This window comes from Solanum tuberosum, unplaced genomic scaffold (assembly GCF_000226075.1).
Source record: "Solanum tuberosum cultivar DM 1-3 516 R44 unplaced genomic scaffold, SolTub_3.0 scf00062, whole genome shotgun sequence".
NCBI lineage: Eukaryota > Viridiplantae > Streptophyta > Magnoliopsida > Solanales > Solanaceae > Solanum > Solanum tuberosum.
In genome coordinates, this window is record NW_006238987.1 from 48991 (window position 1) to 69370 (window position 20380).

Consider the following 20380-nt stretch of genomic DNA (forward strand, 5'->3'; position numbering starts at 1 on the left):
AACGAATAAAACAAAGGGATGTATTTAGTAAAATCCGGAGTTTAATTGGAGGATGTCACTTAGATGGCATTTGTTTGGTTTGTAGTGTTGGCAAAAAGAGTTTTCACACAGAGCTTATGAATGTCAAACAAATTAGGGTCTTTGTTTTTGTATTTGTCTTCTTTTCACTAATCGATAATAGCATTTTAAAGTCCTAAATTATTGATAAGTTTGAATTTGATCCTCATATTTGGGACTTAAACACATGTAACATTGAATTAACAATAATATGTATTTTTAGTACTAATCTTTTAGAAAATACTGTTTTATTTAATCTCGATTCATTGAAATTTCAATATTCTTAGTTAAACATTTCCTTCATTTATTTTTACTTATTTATAATAGACTTTGCATGTCCATTCAGAAATAACAAACAAAAAATACATATTTTATAAAATAAAAACACCCATATTAATTGGTGTAGAGTCTTCCGTCTCGTTCACACATGATTTAAAATTAAATCGGTCTGAAGTTGAACTTTTGTTTGGATATACAATTTAGATGTTTTAGGGTTGTATTTTTTCCATAAACATGAAACCATACTAGTTGTTGTGAAAATTATAAAAAAAAAATTACACAGTTTTTATACAATCTTACCAAATGAGCAAGTCATGGTTCATTAACAAGATATTAGAATATCTTAAGGCGCCTATAAATAAATTGCATATCTCCATGTACATTTTATGAATAAATATTTACGATTATAAACTTTTAAATATACATAATTTTACAAAAAGTCATTAACTAACGATATAATAATTAGTTAATATTCTTTAATACAATTCTTTTTCACATCAAACATGAACCAATATTTTAAACTTTCTTCTACTTACAACAAAGAGAAGATAAACTATAAGAATTACTTTATGAAATAAATATATATTAATGTATTAGAAATTAACAGCAAAAATGAATGACAACGATTTATAGTAGTAATATTTTATGGTGGAATACATGTCCCTTGAGAAAATGTTATCTGGAAAGATTATAGTATAAGCTGTGCGCCACATGTTATATTATTCCCTCTTCATAAAGAATATTACGAGACATGTATAGTAAAGTTTCTATTATAATTATAATTATAATGATTACATCAACATATTATAACTCATTCATTTTCATTTGTTGTTGAGAGTTGGCATTTGGCATAAGGTTTGTCTTAATTTTTGCCTGTCTTATGAGGGTCTAATAATTGTATGATTGTAACATTGTTTTTGAAAAATTCAAATGTGTATTTGATTAGTCTCTTCTGGCCGCCGTTGTCGACAACTCGGTTTTATTTTCCAGTGGTGAAAGAGTTGGACGGACTATTTCTTTCTACTATTTTTCTATTATTATTTGACAGCCATGAGAATCTTTCAACTCAAATATAATAGAGTAATATACTTATGTATGTTGTTTCCTTCTAATTTCTAACTATACGATAAACCCAAAACTTCATTACCTATAAGATAATTGTATTGTAGAGTGATTGCTTATATAATCACTCCATTTGTGGAAATAATAAGTAGAAATAAAAAAGTCATTCAATTTATAAAAAATGGTACTCTTTCCATCTCATTACATGTAACACTCTTTGTTTTGACATGATGTTTAAGAATAAAATGATTTTTTTTTCTTCAAAATTGTGGTCCAAAACAATCATTACATATTTGTGTATTTGAAAATCATTTCATTAAGAGTAAAAAGTGAATTTTAAAGTTAAGTTATTTTTAATTATAGTAAAGTGACATTTTTTTTTAACAAAATCATTTTTTTAATTTTAATAAATAATAATAATAGAGAAGTCACTTTAGTATTCTTCTAACGTGAGAAACCTTTGGTCTCCACTCATATTGGAGTCCACATACTCTTCCTGAAATAGGAGTTGATACTTCGTGAACAAGTTATTTCCATGCCATTTTGTATTTCTAATCCTATTTAATCAAATTACTTACACTAAGATAATTAAACATTGAATTTTATGCTTAATCAAATTATGTAATTCAAAATTCATAACATAGGTTAATAATTTTGTAGAGTTGATTGTTCTATAATCATTCAATTTGTGAAAATAATATAATAAAATTATTTTTGTTTATTTTGTAACAAAAAAGTCATTCAATTACTAAAAATAGTATAACTTTTTTCTAAAACTGGAAAAGTCACTTTAGTATTGTTCTAACGTGAGATACCTTTGGTCTACACTTATATTGGAGTTAGTGGCGGAGCTAGAATTTTAATTAAGGGGTGTTAAAATATTAAAAAATTTAATCACATAAAAGTTAAAGTGTATCAATATGTAAAAATAAAATTATATATATATATATATATATATATATAATGTCATGTCTGCCTAATAAGCTTTGGTAGACAGAGTTACCCTATTGAATATTTTTATATAACTAAAGAATATAATTTTTGATGAAGATGTGTTCCGCATACTCTCCTTCAAACAGGAGTTGCACATCTTTATATTTACTTCCTTATATTTTAAATTTCTAAGTGAAAATTCTGGCCTCAAACGCGAGTCTCCTTTGTAATGTTGCTCCTAAGTGTAGGTAATAGTAGATATCAAACTAATTTCCAACATGAAGTATATTAGTAATAGCTAGCTCTTTATCATGCCAAAGATGTGGGGTTTTAAGCAGAGATCAAATGGTCATTTTCATATATTCTTTACTTAGTTGAATAATACAGTATTAATTTACATTTGTTTATAATAATAATTCTCAAAAACTTGTGATCTCTATGAAACTAAAAGAGAGATGTATTTACTATTATATAGTTTATTTGCAAAATAATAATTCAATGTTTAACCAAATTAATTCACCCAATTCGAACCTATTTCAAACGCTCTTTGAAACTTGTATATTTTTTGAGCTTTGTTTAATAACTCATCTAAAAACTGTTTGACGGAAAATACATTCCATCAAGCAAAATAGTTAAATGGAAAGTGATCTCATGCTTTTCTTGCCTTCTTTTAGGGCATCCATAAGAAGGTTCAAAACTTGTTATTAATTCTTATCTCTTCTTCAACATTCTATTCTTTCATTTTCCCTTCATCTATATATTGTTTTCACTTCTATAAATATAAATTTTATTTATAGATGGGGAGACCTCCTTGTTGTAATGATAAGGTACATAATAGAAAATGTAATTGGACAGAAGATGATGCTAACACATCTACATTTGTCTCAATCAAACATGGAATTGGTAATTGGGCAACCATGTCTAAGAAATCAGGTACAAAGTCGATGAAACTCGATCTGTAGGTGGGCGACCATGAGTTGTTGTCTCCTTATATGGTCTTGTATAATCTTTACATGATGATCTAACATTGGGGATTGAGTACTTATGCTCGCAATCCATTTTTAACATATTATTAAAGAAGGACCCATCAATGCTTTTGTGTTTCCCAATGTTGGCTCTGATGTTATGTTATCCACACTTCAGTTGTCCTGATCTAGACATGTGAAACATGCTACATTGGTTGAGGGTATATGGTTTTGTTTTTTTCCATTTGATTATGGGCGATTTTGTTCGCCACTTTGAGTTAGTTAGGCCTAAGATTCATTTCATTAACAATTTGCTTGCCGAGTACTAAATTACAAGATTTTTGTAAATGAGTGCATTTTTTAACAGGATATGGGAGGAGTCAGAAGCAGAGATGGAACAATCGTCTTAAGCCTGATCTTAAACAGGACAGCTTTACGCCTCAAGAAGAGGAACTGATCATTAAGCTTCATGCCACTATAGGAAGCAGGTGTGTACGCTCTGAATACTTCGAGCCTATTCATCTTAGCTAATTAAAACTAGTTAATAAGCATCGCGTTGAAGTAATGAAACAATTTTTTTTTGAAGGTGTATTGACAAATATTGCGTTTAGCTTATAGTTTTGACACTTTAAAATATTGTAGGTGGTCTATAATAGCACAACAACTAGCTGGGAGAACAGATAATGATGTGAAGAACTTGTGGAACACTAAGCTGAAAAAAAAGCTATCTGCAATGGGGATTGATCCTGTTACTCACAAGCCTTTCTCACAAATTCTCACTGACTATGGAAACATTGGTGGCTTCCCGAAAGCCAGAACGCGTTTCGTGTCTCTTAACAGAGAGCTAAAAGGTGCATTTATGTCTAGACCAGAACAACTTCAACATTCTTTACAAAATTTCCAAAATTTTAACAGCCTTTGTGTGAAGCTGCCAAAAACAGAAGCTTCAGAAGAATGTTTCTTTAGCAACAATCAAGATTCCAGCAATATTAATCAACCTCCTGTTGATCTGTTTTCGGAGTTACAAGCCATAAAATTTGTAACAGAGGCCTCAAATTACAATTACCCAAAGGCAGTTTTCTCCCATCATCCAATTCCTATAACTGATTGCTCTACGTCTTCGCCTTTGTCATCTTCGTCTTCATCATCAGCATCTCATTCATTAGCTGAAAATCAAGTAAACTGGTGTGACTATCTTCTTGACGATGCATTTCTTCCATCGAATTTCAAAGATCAAGAGGACACATTAACCATAGAAGAAAAGTTAGTGTGTGGTGGAGGTGAGGATGGATCAAACAACGTGCCATCAATGAAGGATTTTGAAACCTCGTTATCTACAAAGGGCACATCATTTGTCGAAGCCATGTTAGAATGTGAAAATGAAATGTTCTTGAACTTTCCTGGCCTCTCTGAGGATCCCTTTTACTAGTGAAAATGCCACTAATTGATGGCCAAGAATTAGACTTAGCTTTGTTTTATGTCTCCAATAGCTAAGTTAATGCAATTTCTCTATTTGATATATTCCAATTTGGGAGTTGGGACTGGTCCAAACTGTTGCAGTGATACATTGTTGAATTGTGTTTGCCTAACAAGTGAACAAGAAAAGCATCTAAGTTTTCGTGTCATCTAATGAGTTTTTAGTAGATACAACCTCCTTTTAGTTTAACTTGTTACTTTTCGATTCTCGAACACCATCATAAAAAGAAACAGCATTTCTTTCCGCTGCATTCTGTTTTTAAACTCTCCTGTCACATTGATTGCTAGACAAACAAAGAGGTCACATCTACGTAAGTTTTGGTAGGCAGAGTTATCTGGTGCCCTATTGAATACTACAGAGTACACCCGCACCATGGCTTAATTTTTGAATCTAGAAATGTGTTTATAACATCTCGAAATTTGTTATTTGTTCAAGATGTGGTGAGAAACAATTCTCCAATTCAAACGGATGTTGGGCTTATGGATTTTAATCTTACTCTACTTGTGGGACACAAAAAGTAAAATTTTGAAATTTGTCAACAACAGTATGTGAGTATGCTCTTGTGCAATGTATGGGCAACCCATGCTGCTCTTATTCTTACAAGAGTTGTTGCTGCACCTCCCATCCCTTTCATTCCATCCTCACCTTACGTGGTATTTTTGTTTGCACATTCTGCTTGAGAACATAAGACTGGAGGAGTACTAAAAAACGTTACATGAAGTCTTTTGCACATTCTGCTATGAGGTCATCTCGTGTTCAAATCCCTATAAAAACAAAAACACTAGGTGATACATTCCATTTTGTTTTAGTCTTTGGTGGATAAAGGTTAGCTAATACCAATTGTTTGGTGGCGATGCTGGGAGGTCAGAGGTTCAGATATCCTGGGGAATTAGTTTAGGGATACGAAAACTAACATGGAAACCACAAGTGATTCAAAATTGATTGAAAAAATTGGTCCATTGATGGTATGTAGGTGACATTCAATATACTTCATTTGTCTCTAATTACTTGTCCATTTTTCTTTTTATAGTTATCCCTAATTACTTGCCCATTTTGATAAATCAAAAAAAGACAAAATAATTTTATCTATTATACCCTCAATTAATTACTTTGAAAAAGATATAATTTCTTGAAAATCTTAAATTTTTAATTCATTCACTTCATAATTAATAGAGATAAAATAATAAAATCACTATGTCAATAATTACTTTCTTAATAGGTGTAGTACGACGGTAACAAAGCAAAAGAAAAGCAACTCACCTATATTCAAAATTTGCCAACTAGTGTTAGGTAGTTAGGCGCTGTTGACCAGAACAGACCACTCACGTTTTGTTGCTTTCTAGGATTGATGCAACGAATACATGATTTTGATGGATCATTAAATATGACACACCCAATATTAAGGTTTGACTGTAAATGCCATCTAAATGACGGTTGCTCCGAGCAATCAGAGTAGGTTCATTTTAGAAATTTTATAATTCATTTCACATATTTTAAATTTAAAATTATAAAATTCAGTAAAAATAGGTCAAATAAATTAAAATAGAGAATATTATTATTATTTTTTATTAAAAAAAAAAAACTATTAATATAGTGACCAATCAACCTATGTTTCATCACTTTTTATTTGCAAAAATAATAATTTACTTCTGCCAAAAGAAATAGCGACCAACATAGATTGTGGTGCTGGTGTAACATCCTTAACCACAGATATTAGCTCTAGTAATGAAGAAAATCTTATTAGAAACGTCACCTAAAATAGACACCGCATAATAAATAATAGTCCAACTAGGAAAGTTAACAATGTGCCTTATTTTTCTCCGCAAGCGGCGCACTTAACTTATAGGGGGGGAAAACAGATCTATAGCTCAACTATCACAGGTCCCAATCCAGTGAACTAGTTGAACGCTTGCCCCCCACCCCTTCATATCTAGCACATTCTCCAATACAATAAATTACACTATTTCTCTCCCATTTTACTCTTTCCTCTTCCATTTCTAGTTATCCCCAAAATTAGACCTTAGCTGCAACTCCTGCAATGGATCCCACTCTCAAAAAGCAACCTAAACCTACCCCTTTCTCCGCCACCACAAACTCCAAGCCCCACCCCCCACCAGATCCCACCCCAACTATCCAAAACATCTCTTCTCACTTCTCCAAGCTTTATGCAAATCACAAAATCCTCAAATCTGGCCATAGACATCCACCTCCTGTTGACACTCATTTACAGGCTAAAACTCTGGCTGTTGCTTCCTCTGCTTTTGATTCTTCATGCTCTGCTTTGACCAAGTCAAAAAGCCAACATGGGAGGAGATATGTGCAGAAGGATGTTGATAAAGCTATTGTCTTGCAAGAAAAAGGTGAAATCAAGAAAATACCCAATAAGGAGAAGGAGTTGAAGAAAGAGGTGGATGTGAAAAGGGCATTAGCTCTGTTATCCAAGGACCAAGATAGTGAACAGTTGAAGGGGTTTCAACAAAGGCCATCTTTTTCCTTGTCTTTGAATGGTGGAGGCAGGAGGAAATCATTCGGTTGCTCACAGACTGAGTTAGCTGATTTCTTTTCTTGTAGTGGTGTGAAAGTTGTGTCTGTTGATATGCCACCCTTTATGCAGATTCATGCTGTGGATTTTGCAAGAAAAGCTCATGATAGCTTGGAAAAGTTCTCCTCTAAATCACTTGGATTTTCCCTAAAAAAGGTAAACACTTCAATGATTGTGCAATCTTTGGTGATTATGAGATTTGAGCTTTTCATTACTTTGTTTAAAATTGTGTTTTTCTTGATTTTTAGGAGTTTGATGGGGTCTATGGACCAGCATGGCACTGTATAGTAGGGACCAGTTTTGGCTCTTTTGTCACACATTCAGTAGGTGGTTTCATATATTTCTCCATGGATCACAAGCTATATGTACTCCTTTTCAAGACTACTGTACAAAAAGCAGAATCAAGTTGAAATCTTGAGGTGAAATGAAATTCCTTTTAGCATAGGGAAATTTTTGCGAAAAAAAGTTTGCTATCTCTGTCTGTGTAGTTTTGTACATCAGCTTTGATTTAAAAAAAAAAGCAATGGTAGTTCTATAGTTCCTTTAACTGTGCCCTCTCTAAAGAGGGAAGTGTAGTGTATTGATCATTGGCATATTTGAGTAACAAATTGTATACTGTTACATTTTGTCCTCTGGCGCAGAAAGTAGATAAAATTATTTAATGGTGGTGTCCATGATGGAGTGATTGACAGTACTAGTAAATGGACCATCAATGGAAGTTATGAGGATAACTCTCTAGTTTTTACCATACTGCAGAAAGATTTGGGTGTCTGAGTAGATGAACTGACTTTACTAACTTTAATTTTCATATCTTGTTAGTTCTGAAAAAGTTACTGAAAAGTTTCCACTTACCAATGAATGTGTTGGTACCCTTTGCGTGTTCAAAGCCCCAATTGATTCTTGATGTACTGGAATCCAAAGCCAAAGGGGAAGAAATGATTTTTTTACAGGGGAGGGGTTGATCAGTTCCATTTACTACTGTGTTCCCTGCTACCTACTTGTAAGATAGAAATTGGAATCATACATGTGAAATTCAAATTTCCTTTAGCTCATCCAAGTTGTGCATACTGGCTGATCTTCTTCTTGCATCAGCTGTATAAAAAAAATTATGTTGGACTGTCGGTGTATATCTATCATAGTTAGTAAGTAAGTAGTTTCCTAAATCCAAAATGGGCTAGTTGTTTTTTAGGTCAAGAGATAGGATTGTTATCTCACCAATCTCGGGATAACTTGTTCGCCAATCAAATAAGTTCTTGTACTTTTGAAAAAACATCAGCAACTCCAACTTATCTAGTTAACTAAAGGTTTCACTAGTACCAATATTTCTAACAGAGTATTGTAAGTGTTGAAGTGGTGTTGATAGCTTGGTCGTATCCTTATGTAGGAAATGTTAAATTGAGTACTAATGATAGTGCCAAGATACAAATTGGAAATGTTGTTTTTTGAAAGAATTTTTTGGTAATGACCAAAGAAAATGGATATTAGAATATTCAAGTAAATAAAACTTGTCTCAAAGCTTACCATAACATTAAGCAAGAACTCAAACTATCAAAGGCAATGGGCAAGTAAACTATCTATTAGCAATCTAACTTTACACACACACACACACGAGGACATATTGAATCACCCTCTTGGGGCAATAGTTGAAGATTGCAAATACTTGTTGAAAGCCATCAAGATGGATATGCTTGTAAGCAATGACGCGATTAAAGAAATTGAATTTTTGCTCTTGGATTATCTAAGCAATGTAGCTTATGAAAGATGTTAGCTCTTTTATTTAGTCTTTTCCAATGCACCAAAGGAAGAAAAAGGAAGAATTGGAATCATAATCACTTGTCGTAAAATAAATATGTCTAAAATGGACACATAAACAAAGTGTCGCTTTGGCCGAGTGGTTAAGGCGTGTGCCTGCTAAGTACATGGGGTTTCCCCGCGAGAGTTCGAATCTCTCAGGCGACGAATATTTTTTTAATTATTTGATGGCCTATCGGAAATAACCTTTTTACACACCAAGCGATAATTATTTATTTATTTTGTATTGGGAACGTCCTAATATGGCAGTGTGACGCTAAATTGCTTCCTTTTTCTCGAATAAACAAGTAAATTACTCACTCATTTTCCAATTAATATTAGGTTTCTGAAAACAATTTATGGAAAATTGATAATAATGTTAAGAAACTTGATAATGTTTTGATAAAAAGTTAGTATGAAAATTAATACTCCTAATTATATTGTAGCTTCATTGTTGGTAAGAACAAGCGTATGTGTACAATAATCTGCATGCCCTGGATTGCTATGTATAATACAATTATAAATAACCATTTTATATTTTTCTCTAACCAAACATCAGAAAATAACTTAATATTTTCCAGCAGACGCACAATAAGAATAAAGATGGGCTAAATTTGAAATGAGAAAGGGATATGGTTTTCAGCTTTAACGTTTTGTGGCCCAGCAAATTCAATGTCATTGAAAGATGATTATAATTCTTTGGGTTAATGGTAATTTAAAATATGCATTTTTATTGGCGGAGCCATAATTTTTCTAAGTGATTCAAAATATAGAAAAGCAATCGCAGTAAAAAGTGGAGAGAATTTAACACTAACTATACATATACATACGTAAAAAATAAATTGATATTGTGTTGGTTTTAAACCAACCAAATTAACCCGGGTTACAAAAAACATAAGAAGTACTCTACTTGTTACTTATTTCTAAAATAAATTTTTATTTTTACTTGTTACTTTTGACATACATCAAGAAAAGACAATTACTATTTTTCCATGTTTTACTCTTAGCATTAACTATTCTCCAAATTATTTTCCAAGAGTTAATACTAAACATCAATTAATCGGGATAGTGTGGTAAATACCTATATCAATAATTGTTTTCTTAATGGTGTGTCAAGTCAAATAGTGACAAGTAAAAATAAGCAGAGCAAGTAGGTTTTTTTTACTTATTTAAAAAGTTATTTTGGCAAATGATGAGCGTAGAAAAAAAATTTGACTTAGAAATAATAATAATAGTAGGAAATATAGAAATAAATAGAGGCCCGCAAAGACATGGTTGAGTGATTGAGAGGTGAGTCTGTGGGAGACTTGTCTAATACGATTTACATTTTCGGTGTAATTTATGAGCTATTGCACAGTAAGCATATTAGTGCTCACCCCAAGAACAAAGATTGTAAATTTCTCTGGATCTCATAGCTAGATATGAAAATTTAATTATTATTTTTTTACGTAGAAGTTAGACCTTATAAATTATTAATTCTAAGAATGAATACTTAAATGAAGCACAAGGTATTGTGGTGGAATAAATAAGATCTGATATATGTATTATGTAGTGGATATATTTAATAAATAAATAAAAAAAGCACTGATAGGAGCATAAAATTGAGAATGTCAATCCCAAGCAACTAAATTTTTATTTTTGCTAATTTCTCGATAAAACACAATCATAATAAAAATATAGTTCAAATGCTGATTTGATCGCTTCTTCATTGTTAATCCAGACCTCGCTTTGCAACGAGGGAAGGTCAGCATCAAGATTTATTTATTTTTAGGTTTTAAACTTTTTTTGAAGGTCAGAAAGTCACTTTGTGACTTATGTCTTGCTTAATTTAGAAAATAGTACGTAATTAAAATGCGTGTCCAATTCGGCTTGAAAACCTTTAGAATTGTGATTTGAAAAAATGTTACTTTATCATGCACTAATAATTGTACCTCATTTTCAGCAAAAGAAGTTCGACTCTGAAAATTTTAAAATAAATTAACGAATATTGAGGAAATTAAGAAATAATATTCTTTTCGTCCATTTTAATTTGTCCAATATTGACTTTACAGTTGACACATTCCTGGAGGATCAATAAATGTAGTATTAATTTTATAATTTCTATAGTTAACTAATAAGAGTAATTTTGAAACTTGAATTAGCTCTTTATTTTTAGTTAAGTGGACGAGCAGAGACGGAGCCAGGACTAAGAGTTTGGGGGTTCTAATTAAATTTTCTTTAATACCGTCAATCAATTTTGTTAGATTTCACAAATTAATATACATTTATATTTAATTAATTTTCTAGTACAAATACCAGGTCTACGGAAAAGCTACTGGGTACGTCCGAACCTACGAACCCCCACCTAGCTCCACCTCAGTGGACGAGTAAGTAATAATTTACCCGTGACTACATTTGACTGTCATAAAGTTGATGCCACCAAAATATTAACGTACCATATATGGAAATTAAAAAGAGTCATATGATGAACATACGAATTAGCCCATCCATATATATAATATATACAACCAATGAAAATTTGACATTTCACAAAAATAAAAAGCATATTGGAAAGATGAACAAATCAATTCCCATCGATCAAAGTTTTGTTCCACAATTTTATAATGTTCCATATTCTAATCTTGATGTAACAGTGGTTAAAAAGAAATGAACGTACGAAAAGAACATTATATTATACTCCATTTATAAACACATTAAAAATATACTCTAATAATAAGATGAATTTTAGCATATGTGTCACTTTCGAATTGGGTGAAGGACCATAAGGTGATGACATGATGGTATAAATAGTTACAAATAAAAGCCGTAAAAAGTCACTACACCAAATCCTTTGGTTTAGAGCACATTTTAAATACCCAAAGAGAGAAAGTAGTACAAAGGAATTTGGGAAGGAGTTTGTCACTTTCATGCATGACGACCTAAACATACCGTGTTCGGAATGGATGATATTCCTCTATTCTTATTCAAAGATAAGGAACACTTCGATCTCCTTTATGGATCCTATATTATAATATGGATATGTTGGACTAGACGTAGATTCAAAATTTTGAAGTTTATGATATCTGCAAAGACTTCAAGTTAATATATACTATAATAATAATTGTGCCCATGATCAAATATTTACTTGCAACGTCCAAGCAAAACTATTGAATCTACATAAATTCATTACCCATCCTTTGAGTTGGACCAACTATGAATACCAAACACCAGATTATTATATTGAAAACGAAAAAACCTATATATATTATTAATGTAGAGAAGGAAGTATCAAAGGCACATGTAAGTAATACTATGTTAAGTAAAGTTCAAAGTGAACTTTCGAGTGAGTTGATTTTTGCTTGACTTTGAAGTGTGTGGGTAAGCAAGAAAAATTAGGCAAAAGAGAGGAACAGAATTCTACTTGAATACTTAAAAGAGGGAGGTTAGGCCAATTTGATGAATCATGAAAGCTTCTTGCAACTCTAATTGCTAAGACAAATTAGGGTTTTGTATTAATCATATGTGGCCCCAAACTTATCCATCTCTTTAATACCAAACTATATGATTGATTTTTCACGCATATTTATCATTAATTGTCCAAACCTATTAAGACTACTTGGTGTTTGTTATTGTTAACTAACACATGCACTTTAGTGACGCTATATTCTTTTATTTGAGGAAAAGGTAGGCATGTGATCGATCGTCAAACATAATTATGACAAATTCAAAATTCATAAACTCTATAATTTTGATCGTCTCTAATTAGAGATGAAAATAATTGTAAACACTTCTATTAGGATGAGTGAGGGTAAGGAAAAAGGAGGACAAATTTATTCACACTCAATACTATTTGTATCGATATAATAAATACAAGATATGTGTATTTATATAAACCGTTAATTTATTGATTTGGTTAGACATTTATTCAATTTACTTTTAATGTTTTCAAATCAAATATAACCTATTTTTATAACTTAAATGACCTTTCTATTCATCATCGTTATCTTTTCAACTAGATTTTTTCATGATATAGTACTAAACTTGAATAAACTTGTGAGGAAATTTTTTAGATATACGGAGAACAAAATTTATGGTTTAAATTAAACTTAGAATAAACTAGAATTTGTTAGGCTTTGTGTTGTACTTACTTTTTCTTTCCTATTTTGGAGTTTCAAAATTCAAACCAAACCAGCAAATTCTATGGGATGCCATCCTGGCCTATGTTTTAATAATTGTGTTTACTTTCTCCTTCCTACTAACAAATTATTGGTGCGTCTCTAGCCTTGATCCTATTAATTAAATTACATAAGAAAGACATTAAAAAAATACACAAGTTAAACTAATGATTTGGAGAAGTACGAATTTCTTGAATTCTTTATATGATTTGAATAATTTTCATGTTTTGAATCATCGCGATTAATTTAACATGTTATCAAAGTCATATATCCATTTTATTAATGTGGTTTAAATGTAATGAGCTTCATTTTATGAAATTTACTAGTCAAATAAAAACATCTTATTAAAGATTTAAAAAAATATTTATCACTCGTTAATACAATTATCTCAGTGAAATACTCCGAGGGAACAAAGTTGAATTTAATACTCCCTTTGTCCCTAATTACTTGTCCACTTTTAAATTGGCACACCTATTAAGAAAATAATAATTGACATAGTGAGTTTACCATTTTACCCCTATTAATTATGAGGTAGTTGAATTAAAAACTTAAGATTTTCAATAAGTTCTATATTTTTCAAAATAATTAATTGAGGGTGTAGTAGGTAAAAAAAAATTGTCATTTCTTGATTTGTCAAAATGAACAAGTAATTAGGAACAACTATAAAAGAAAATATGGACAAGTAATTAAGGACAGAGGAGGGAGTATAGTAATATACGGAGCATGCACATCTGTAAATCACGACGCCATTATTATATTACTGCTTAATCTGCGATTTGTAAGGCGTGTGATCCCAAAAATAATCCAGATTAATAATACGTTAATCCCCACGCGCCCATTATTAACCACTCTAATCTCCTTAATCCTAAACTTAAAAAATACTCCGCGAAAATTACGTGTCTTCCTATAAATGCGAGTACCCAACACAGCATAAACCAGCGATTTGTTTTCATTTCTCATCTCGACAAAACCTTTTAGATCCTCCCACAATACCTCCCCACTCTCTGTTCTCTTTTCTTTTTTTTTTTTTAAATAACTTAATTTAAAATTTCTTCGTCTTAATTTATTTGATTTCAAACACGAACATAAGAGAAATAATTCATAAATGTTTTGTCTTAATTTATTTAATTTAATTTGATTTCAACACTAATCATAAATGTTAGTGTGAAAGTGAAGTTAAATTTTTTGCTAAATATTAAAAAGAGTGAGTGATATTAATTGCCAGAGGGAGTACTAAAGTGCGCCTGGGGTTACAGTGCGCATCCTGATCTTCATCTTCTTCCCTCTCTACCTCACATCACAGTAGTCTCTGTCTCTCTCTCTATGGCTTTCACTTTCACTCTCACTCTCACTCCATAATAATAAATAAACCCAAACATTTTCAAACCATACTCACTTTACACTTCTCTATTCCCTCCATAATCACTTAGGTTTTTTTTTTTTTCCATTTCACTCATTTAGTGTTAAATAAAATTCACACTAATCCTTCTTATTTATGGTTTATATATAATTGTGAATTGTTCAAAAATGGATCCACCTATTATTAACGAAGGTTCATTCTCGGCGGCGAATCCTTCTTCTTACACCTTGGCTGAGATTTGGCCGTTTGCCGCAGCGGCAAATGGTGGAGGAAACGGTGAACTTGGTGGAGGAGGACTGGGACTCAGAATGAGTAGCTTTACGGGTTTATTAGAAGCGGCTGCGAACTCCATTAATGAATCTACTCTGACGGAGCAGAGTGGAAGAAGCGGCGGAGGTGGAGGAGCTGGTGGTGGTGGTGGTGGAGGTAATGTTGGTGTAAGGAAGAGGGATATGAATTCGGAGGATGATTTTTCTAAGTTTGTCTCTACTAGTGATGCTAATGATTTGGTAATTACACTACTAACTTTTTTTTTATTCCTTAAGTGGATAGATTACTGTTGATTTGACGTTGGAAGTTGTTGAATTAGTATCACGTTGCTACCATTTAAAATTTATCGTTGAATTGAGCTACTTTTACATGTTAATTATGTATGTAATTTGTTCTCTTGCTTGTTGTGTATAAACCCGATTCATTCATCCTAATTGGTGTCGATGTCAAATCAAACATGTACTAACTAAATCCTGGAGGTGTAAGTTCATGATGTATGTGCTAATTTGTGAACAATTTTTATTCGGATCAACTTTAAATTTCATAACTCTACTTCTAAGTCTTCAGCTGACGAATTCTTATCTTGATACAGTTTTCAGATTTAATGAAGCAACTTATTGATATTCATATTAATTTGAATTATGTTCAGGATGGTTCAGTGGCCAAACGTTTGAAAGCATCCCAATCTAAAGAAGAAAATGGTGCTTCAAAGGTAGAAGCAGAATCAAGTTCCCATACGGCTAACAAGGGGACTGAACAAAGTAGTAAACCTGAGCCACCTAAGGATTACATCCACGTAAGGGCAAGAAGGGGTCAAGCTACTGATAGCCACAGTCTAGCAGAGAGGGTAACGTCTTCTCCGAACTTCCCTAACTTTTAACGGTGCAAATATTTCTTGACAGTGGCTGAGCAGAATCTTAATTTATCAGGCCAGGAGAGAAAAGATCAGCGAGAGGATGAAAATTCTGCAAGATTTGGTTCCTGGATGTAATAAGGTCAGTAATCTTTTTGAAGTTATACTATTATCTGCCTTGAGCTTATGGCTAGTGGTGGATATTATAGAAGGGTGACATTTTTAATATATCTACAGAGGGGAACCCCATCAATATTTTGTGTTCTGTGTTAAGATTGAATGCATGTTTCATGTACAATTTGCATTTTCTGCTAGATTTAGTTTGCAACTTTCTTGCAGGTTATCGGAAAAGCACTTGTTCTTGACGAAATAATAAATTATATCCAGTCACTACAGCGTCAAGTTGAGGTAGTTCCTCATCTTCCCTGTATTAAAGTTGTCCTTTTTATCAACTCAAGTCATAACCTCATCCGCTCTGCTTTGCTTGAACTTTCCAGTTCTTGTCCATGAAGCTTGAAGCAGTCAATTCAAGGATGAACCACCCTATAGAAACCTATCCTTCGAAAGATGTAAGTTATTTGGTGTTTTTTATGATATTTTTTCCTTATCTAAGAAACCTGGTAGATGGAATCTGATTTATGTTGATCTAAAACACAGTATGTTCCAGCCTTCAAATTTCGGAGTTGATTATTGATTGAAAGATAAAAATTTGCTGGAGTTTCTTTTATCTGATTTTTTGTTTAATTTAGATATTGTAGAGTTGTTAGGGGAGATTGAGATGATAAATACCAGAACCAAAACTTTTGACAGTGGTAGATGTGTTTTACTGTGCTCTTTTGTATATCATATTTGTTCCTTGCTGCGGTTGAAAATCTCTATCACCCAAAGACTGGACCTAGAAGTTTAAGAAGTTTCAAGCACAATGATTATGAGAAATTATGTGATAGTCTTTCTCAAAAAGAAATAATTAAAAAAAGAGAAATTATGTGAAAGTCAAATAAAAAGTTATTGAATTAGTTGATATTGTTATCGTCCTTAAGCATCTGAAGAGTGCTTGACCTCTATGCAACCATATTTCTCGAAAGAAATATGATGCGCTCTCTCTGGTCCATGTGTGGAAACAAGGAAAGATTGTGCTCTCTTTTGATATGGACCTTTTTCATGTACCAATTTGCTATTAAACTGGTCCTATTCAGCTATCTTGAGGTTGTGTCAACAGGAAGATTCCTGCATTAGTGTCTGGAGCATTCTACGTCCAATTACATTTCTAAGGAAGCTTGTACTTTAGATTAAGGTTCATCCGATACAAAGTTCCACTTCTTTGTTGATTGGATAACAGCTGAGATTTTTCTCTGGATTGCATATGGTATCTGTTCGCATAGTTGAATTTCTGATAAATGTGCCTCGACCACTTTTTCTTGTGCTTTTTTCCATGTGTTCTTTTTGGGGCGGAGGGAATCGGTCTTGAAGTTCATCACCATTTACAATTCTTTTATTACCCAATCCTGCATTCAGAGTGATGATGTTTACGGATAAGTATTGAAAGTGAAGTATTAGCTTTTTGCAGCATTGCTAGATCTGCACTTTACCATGTGAAATTAAATGATGTAGTAATATTTAGGACAGATGTAGACATTTTCCAATAGGCTTCCATGCCATCTGGCTCCACAATAAAGTCTATGACGTACTTACTACTCTACTTCTTTTGCCCCACTTTCCCAACTACTCTATTCCTCTCAATCTTTTGTTTTGTTATGTATGATGATTTTATTATTTTGAAATTGACTACATGATTTACTCTTCAACCACGATCTGCTGTACTTGTGTGACCTTATGCGCACCATCTTGAACTACATATACTTAATGTTTTCATTCATGCATCAACACTAGACTCTATTTATCTTGACTGTATTTTCATTATCAAGTAAATCTCTAAAATACTCATATTCCTTGCAACGCAATCTAGTGCTTGATTCTTTTCATGTTTTGGTAAGTATAATTTGGGTGGAAAGCTTCTCACCACTTTATTGATTTCGTGGGTCCTCTACTTCTCTTTCAGCTAGCACCATCAGCTTTTGATACCACTGGAATGATTTTCGGCACTCAAGCACCGAGAGAATATGCTCAAGGGGCACAATCCGAGTGGCTCCATATGCAGGTTGGCAACAGCTTTGACAGAGCAACATGACAGATACCCTAATGAATTGGAACATAGATTATTCAGGAACATCATGATGTCTTTTAGAGAACCTTGGTATTGGATCCAGCAGCACTATAGAAGAACCATTCTTAAATGTGTAAATCATAATCATTTCCAGTAGAATTGTCTGTATTATCGTTGTATGATCAATGTCGTCTAACTCAAGTGTACTTGTAATATGTTTGTATTGATATAAGAAATAGACTAAGCAAACTTTCTCAGAATATAATCTTGCTCAAAGAACAGAAATTTCTAATTTCCATATTAGTCTTGAACTTTGAAGCCGGTAAAGTAGTTGTATTTGTAAAGATTGCGCCATAAATCGGAGAAAGAAAAGCAGAGGTTTGGCAGGCAGCAGAAGACGATTCTTCAACTTTATTTATAGCAGTGGACCTGTAGTAGCCAAACTACTACCCAGTTAGAGAGATCTAAAACTCAATGGGTCTACAACACTTTTAGCTTCACTAGGAAATGTTTCAGTCAGTTTAGCAATTAATAATGGGATTCAGGTATTAGTCTATTCTGATTTTCTATCGTCCTTTTTGCTCTAGGCTCTACGTAATGTGCAAGTGTTAAGGCATTTGCATTGTCTCCGAGATGAGTTGATGATTCATATACTCGTCTCCAACTTGTTTGGTAGTTGTTGTTGCTTTGTTACGAATGGATTATGGAGAACTCTAAAAGTTGATCAAATTTATTGGAACACAATTGCACAAACAAACCATTTCTACCTGAAATTGAAAGTAAAAAAGACTACACATCTATGTTACAATATTGTAGTCCTTGTAGCATAAAGACTCAATTGCATGTTAAGTAGCACTATAACAATTGATATGAGAGAGACTAAAACCTAACTGATTTTATTTTTTTTCAAAAAAAAAGTTGTTCAGACAAACTTTTTGGACAAAATAAGTGTTGTAATGGAGTAATAAAAGTTGTTTTTCAGAAGCTTTTCTTGAACACAATTTTAGAAGCTAAAATATATGTTTTAATTTTATTGGTGAAACACAAATGGCTAAGTATTTATTTAAAAATAAAATAAAAATTGGAAAAACTGACAGCTGTGGGATTTGAACCCACGCCCTTTCGGACCAGAGCCTAAATCTGGCGCCTTAGACCACTCGGCCAAACTGTCACATGTTTAAATATTCTCTGTTAAACTATATTAAACAATTAACAACACATAGTATATATCAAAAATATTGGTGAAAAACAACTCGACTCTTATTTGATGCAAAGAACAGAATGATCTTGAGTACCCAAATCAACACGTCCATATGAAAAATTAAGAATTGTTGTTGCTTCTTCTGTATTATTGATTATTATTACACAATACACACCTGGATAATCTATGTACCAGATGAAAATTTAGACAAATACACAACTAAACCTGAGAACACAAATTTATGTTTTAGGCTTTTATTTTCCATTCTGTTTTATACAATTGTTAATAGTTTATGGCACCAAGTTTTGCTTTTATACCATCAATAACACTTGCATCAATTTTGAAGGCCTTAGTCAACACCTCATCAGGAATTGGTGGCTTTGAAGTAAATAGTGTAGTTGGTAGAACCACTGCTCCTGGCAAATGACTGTTAAAAGCTGTGATTGTCATTGCCTTCTCCTTTCCAACATTCATTTGGAAATGCACTAGTCCTCGGGGTATCACGAACATTTCCCCTGCAGTCAATACTTTGGAATATAACACGTTCTTCGTTGTTAGGAATCCAACGTAGAGTTTCCCTTTAATGACTACTCCAGACTCAGTTGCACGAGGGTGTGAATGAGGTGGATTTAGCCCTCCTGGGGCAAAGTCAACTCGATTCATCGAGAGACCTAGTGTGTTTAACCCTGGGAAAGCAAGAACGTTTCCCACGGTTGCACTGAATCCAAATGCATTTTCAGTGTTTCCCTCTATGGTTAGGCCATCAAAGAAGAAGTCATCTGAAGTAACTTGGGAAGCAGGCTTGCAAGGAAAGCCGTTAAGAGATGTTGATGTATCGTTCAGAATTCCCACGCAGAAATCCTGCAGGGGATCAGGATCAGCAGAATGAGAAGGAAATGGTAAGACTATCAGAATACCCAACAAGAACATCACGCGAATAGCCATGGAATGATCAAACTTGAAATTTAAAGAATAGTGTGTGACAATGTACTAATGGCACAGTAGTTAAAGGGCTATTTATTACTCAAGCCAGCCTTGGTGACATTTCATCAGCAAGAAAGCAACATGCTAAAATCATGTCATATATACATAAAGAAAAGAAATTTAGATTGCCTTTTAACAATAGAAAAGTGCAATGTCTCAACTTCAGGAAATAGTCAATCAACTTGTTAGTAAATTTAACTTGGACATTACGACCTCTGTGAATTATTGTACTACCATTTGACAAAGCTATGATTCGTTCAACTCGTGGTTCTTCATCCTATGGTACAA

At 32.8% G+C, this 20380-nt stretch overlaps 4 protein-coding genes and 2 non-coding genes across 6 annotated transcripts; 4 read left to right on the plus strand and 2 right to left on the minus strand.

The window, feature by feature from the left end:
• The first annotated feature begins 3098 nt into the window (after nucleotides 1–3098).
• LOC102599462 (transcription factor MYB35) lies at nucleotides 3099–4910 on the plus strand. Its single transcript, XM_006344915.1, has 3 exons — nucleotides 3099–3264; nucleotides 3664–3784; nucleotides 3939–4910. Exons 1-3 carry the CDS (start codon nucleotides 3129–3131, stop codon nucleotides 4723–4725), a joined length of 1044 nt encoding a protein of 347 aa, XP_006344977.1. The 5' UTR covers nucleotides 3099–3128; the 3' UTR covers nucleotides 4726–4910.
• A 1713-nt stretch (nucleotides 4911–6623) lies between these two features.
• Nucleotides 6624–8043, plus strand: LOC102600010 (uncharacterized). Its single transcript, XM_006344917.2, has 2 exons — nucleotides 6624–7471; nucleotides 7564–8043. Exons 1-2 carry the CDS (start codon nucleotides 6812–6814, stop codon nucleotides 7723–7725), a joined length of 822 nt encoding a protein of 273 aa, XP_006344979.1. The 5' UTR covers nucleotides 6624–6811; the 3' UTR covers nucleotides 7726–8043.
• Nucleotides 8044–9192: 1149 nt separating this feature from the next.
• On the plus strand, nucleotides 9193–9274 carry TRNAS-GCU (transfer RNA serine (anticodon GCU)). The gene has a single exon. It is a non-coding gene; the product is annotated as a tRNA-Ser (tRNA).
• Nucleotides 9275–14416: 5142 nt separating this feature from the next.
• Nucleotides 14417–18167, plus strand: LOC102600330 (transcription factor bHLH79-like). The gene is made up of 6 exons (XM_006344918.2): nucleotides 14417–15129; nucleotides 15540–15737; nucleotides 15820–15885; nucleotides 16083–16151; nucleotides 16241–16312; nucleotides 17803–18167. Exons 1-6 carry the CDS (start codon nucleotides 14788–14790, stop codon nucleotides 17929–17931), a joined length of 876 nt encoding a protein of 291 aa, XP_006344980.1. The 5' UTR covers nucleotides 14417–14787; the 3' UTR covers nucleotides 17932–18167.
• An 831-nt stretch (nucleotides 18168–18998) lies between these two features.
• On the minus strand, nucleotides 18999–19078 carry TRNAL-UAG (transfer RNA leucine (anticodon UAG)). The gene has a single exon. It is a non-coding gene; the product is annotated as a tRNA-Leu (tRNA).
• A 299-nt stretch (nucleotides 19079–19377) lies between these two features.
• On the minus strand, nucleotides 19378–20079 carry LOC102579614 (germin-like protein subfamily T member 2). Its single transcript, XM_006345116.2, has one exon. It carries the CDS (start codon nucleotides 20051–20053, stop codon nucleotides 19391–19393), a length of 663 nt encoding a protein of 220 aa, XP_006345178.1. The 5' UTR covers nucleotides 20054–20079; the 3' UTR covers nucleotides 19378–19390.
• Nucleotides 20080–20380: the final 301 nt, after the last annotated feature.

What these genes read in the sequence shown, in the direction of transcription:
- LOC102579614 (XM_006345116.2), bottom strand. Translation starts at nt 20,053, where the DNA reads ATGGCTATTCGCGTGATGTTCTTGTTGGGTATTCTGATAGTCTTACCA.
- LOC102599462 (XM_006344915.1), top strand. Translation starts at nt 3,129, where the DNA reads ATGGGGAGACCTCCTTGTTGTAATGATAAGGTACATAATAGAAAATGT. An exon ending in AACCATGTCTAAGAAATCAG is followed by an intron (nt 3,265 to 3,663) that starts GTACAAAGTCGA and finishes ATTTTTTAACAG; the next exon opens with GATATGGGAGGAGTCAGAAG. An exon ending in CATGCCACTATAGGAAGCAG is followed by an intron (nt 3,785 to 3,938) that starts GTGTGTACGCTC and finishes AAAATATTGTAG; the next exon opens with GTGGTCTATAATAGCACAAC.
- LOC102600330 (XM_006344918.2), top strand. Translation starts at nt 14,788, where the DNA reads ATGGATCCACCTATTATTAACGAAGGTTCATTCTCGGCGGCGAATCCT. An exon ending in CTAGTGATGCTAATGATTTG is followed by an intron (nt 15,130 to 15,539) that starts GTAATTACACTA and finishes AATTATGTTCAG; the next exon opens with GATGGTTCAGTGGCCAAACG. An exon ending in AAACCTATCCTTCGAAAGAT is followed by an intron (nt 16,313 to 17,802) that starts GTAAGTTATTTG and finishes CTTCTCTTTCAG; the next exon opens with CTAGCACCATCAGCTTTTGA.
- LOC102600010 (XM_006344917.2), top strand. Translation starts at nt 6,812, where the DNA reads ATGGATCCCACTCTCAAAAAGCAACCTAAACCTACCCCTTTCTCCGCC. An exon ending in TTGGATTTTCCCTAAAAAAG is followed by an intron (nt 7,472 to 7,563) that starts GTAAACACTTCA and finishes CTTGATTTTTAG; the next exon opens with GAGTTTGATGGGGTCTATGG.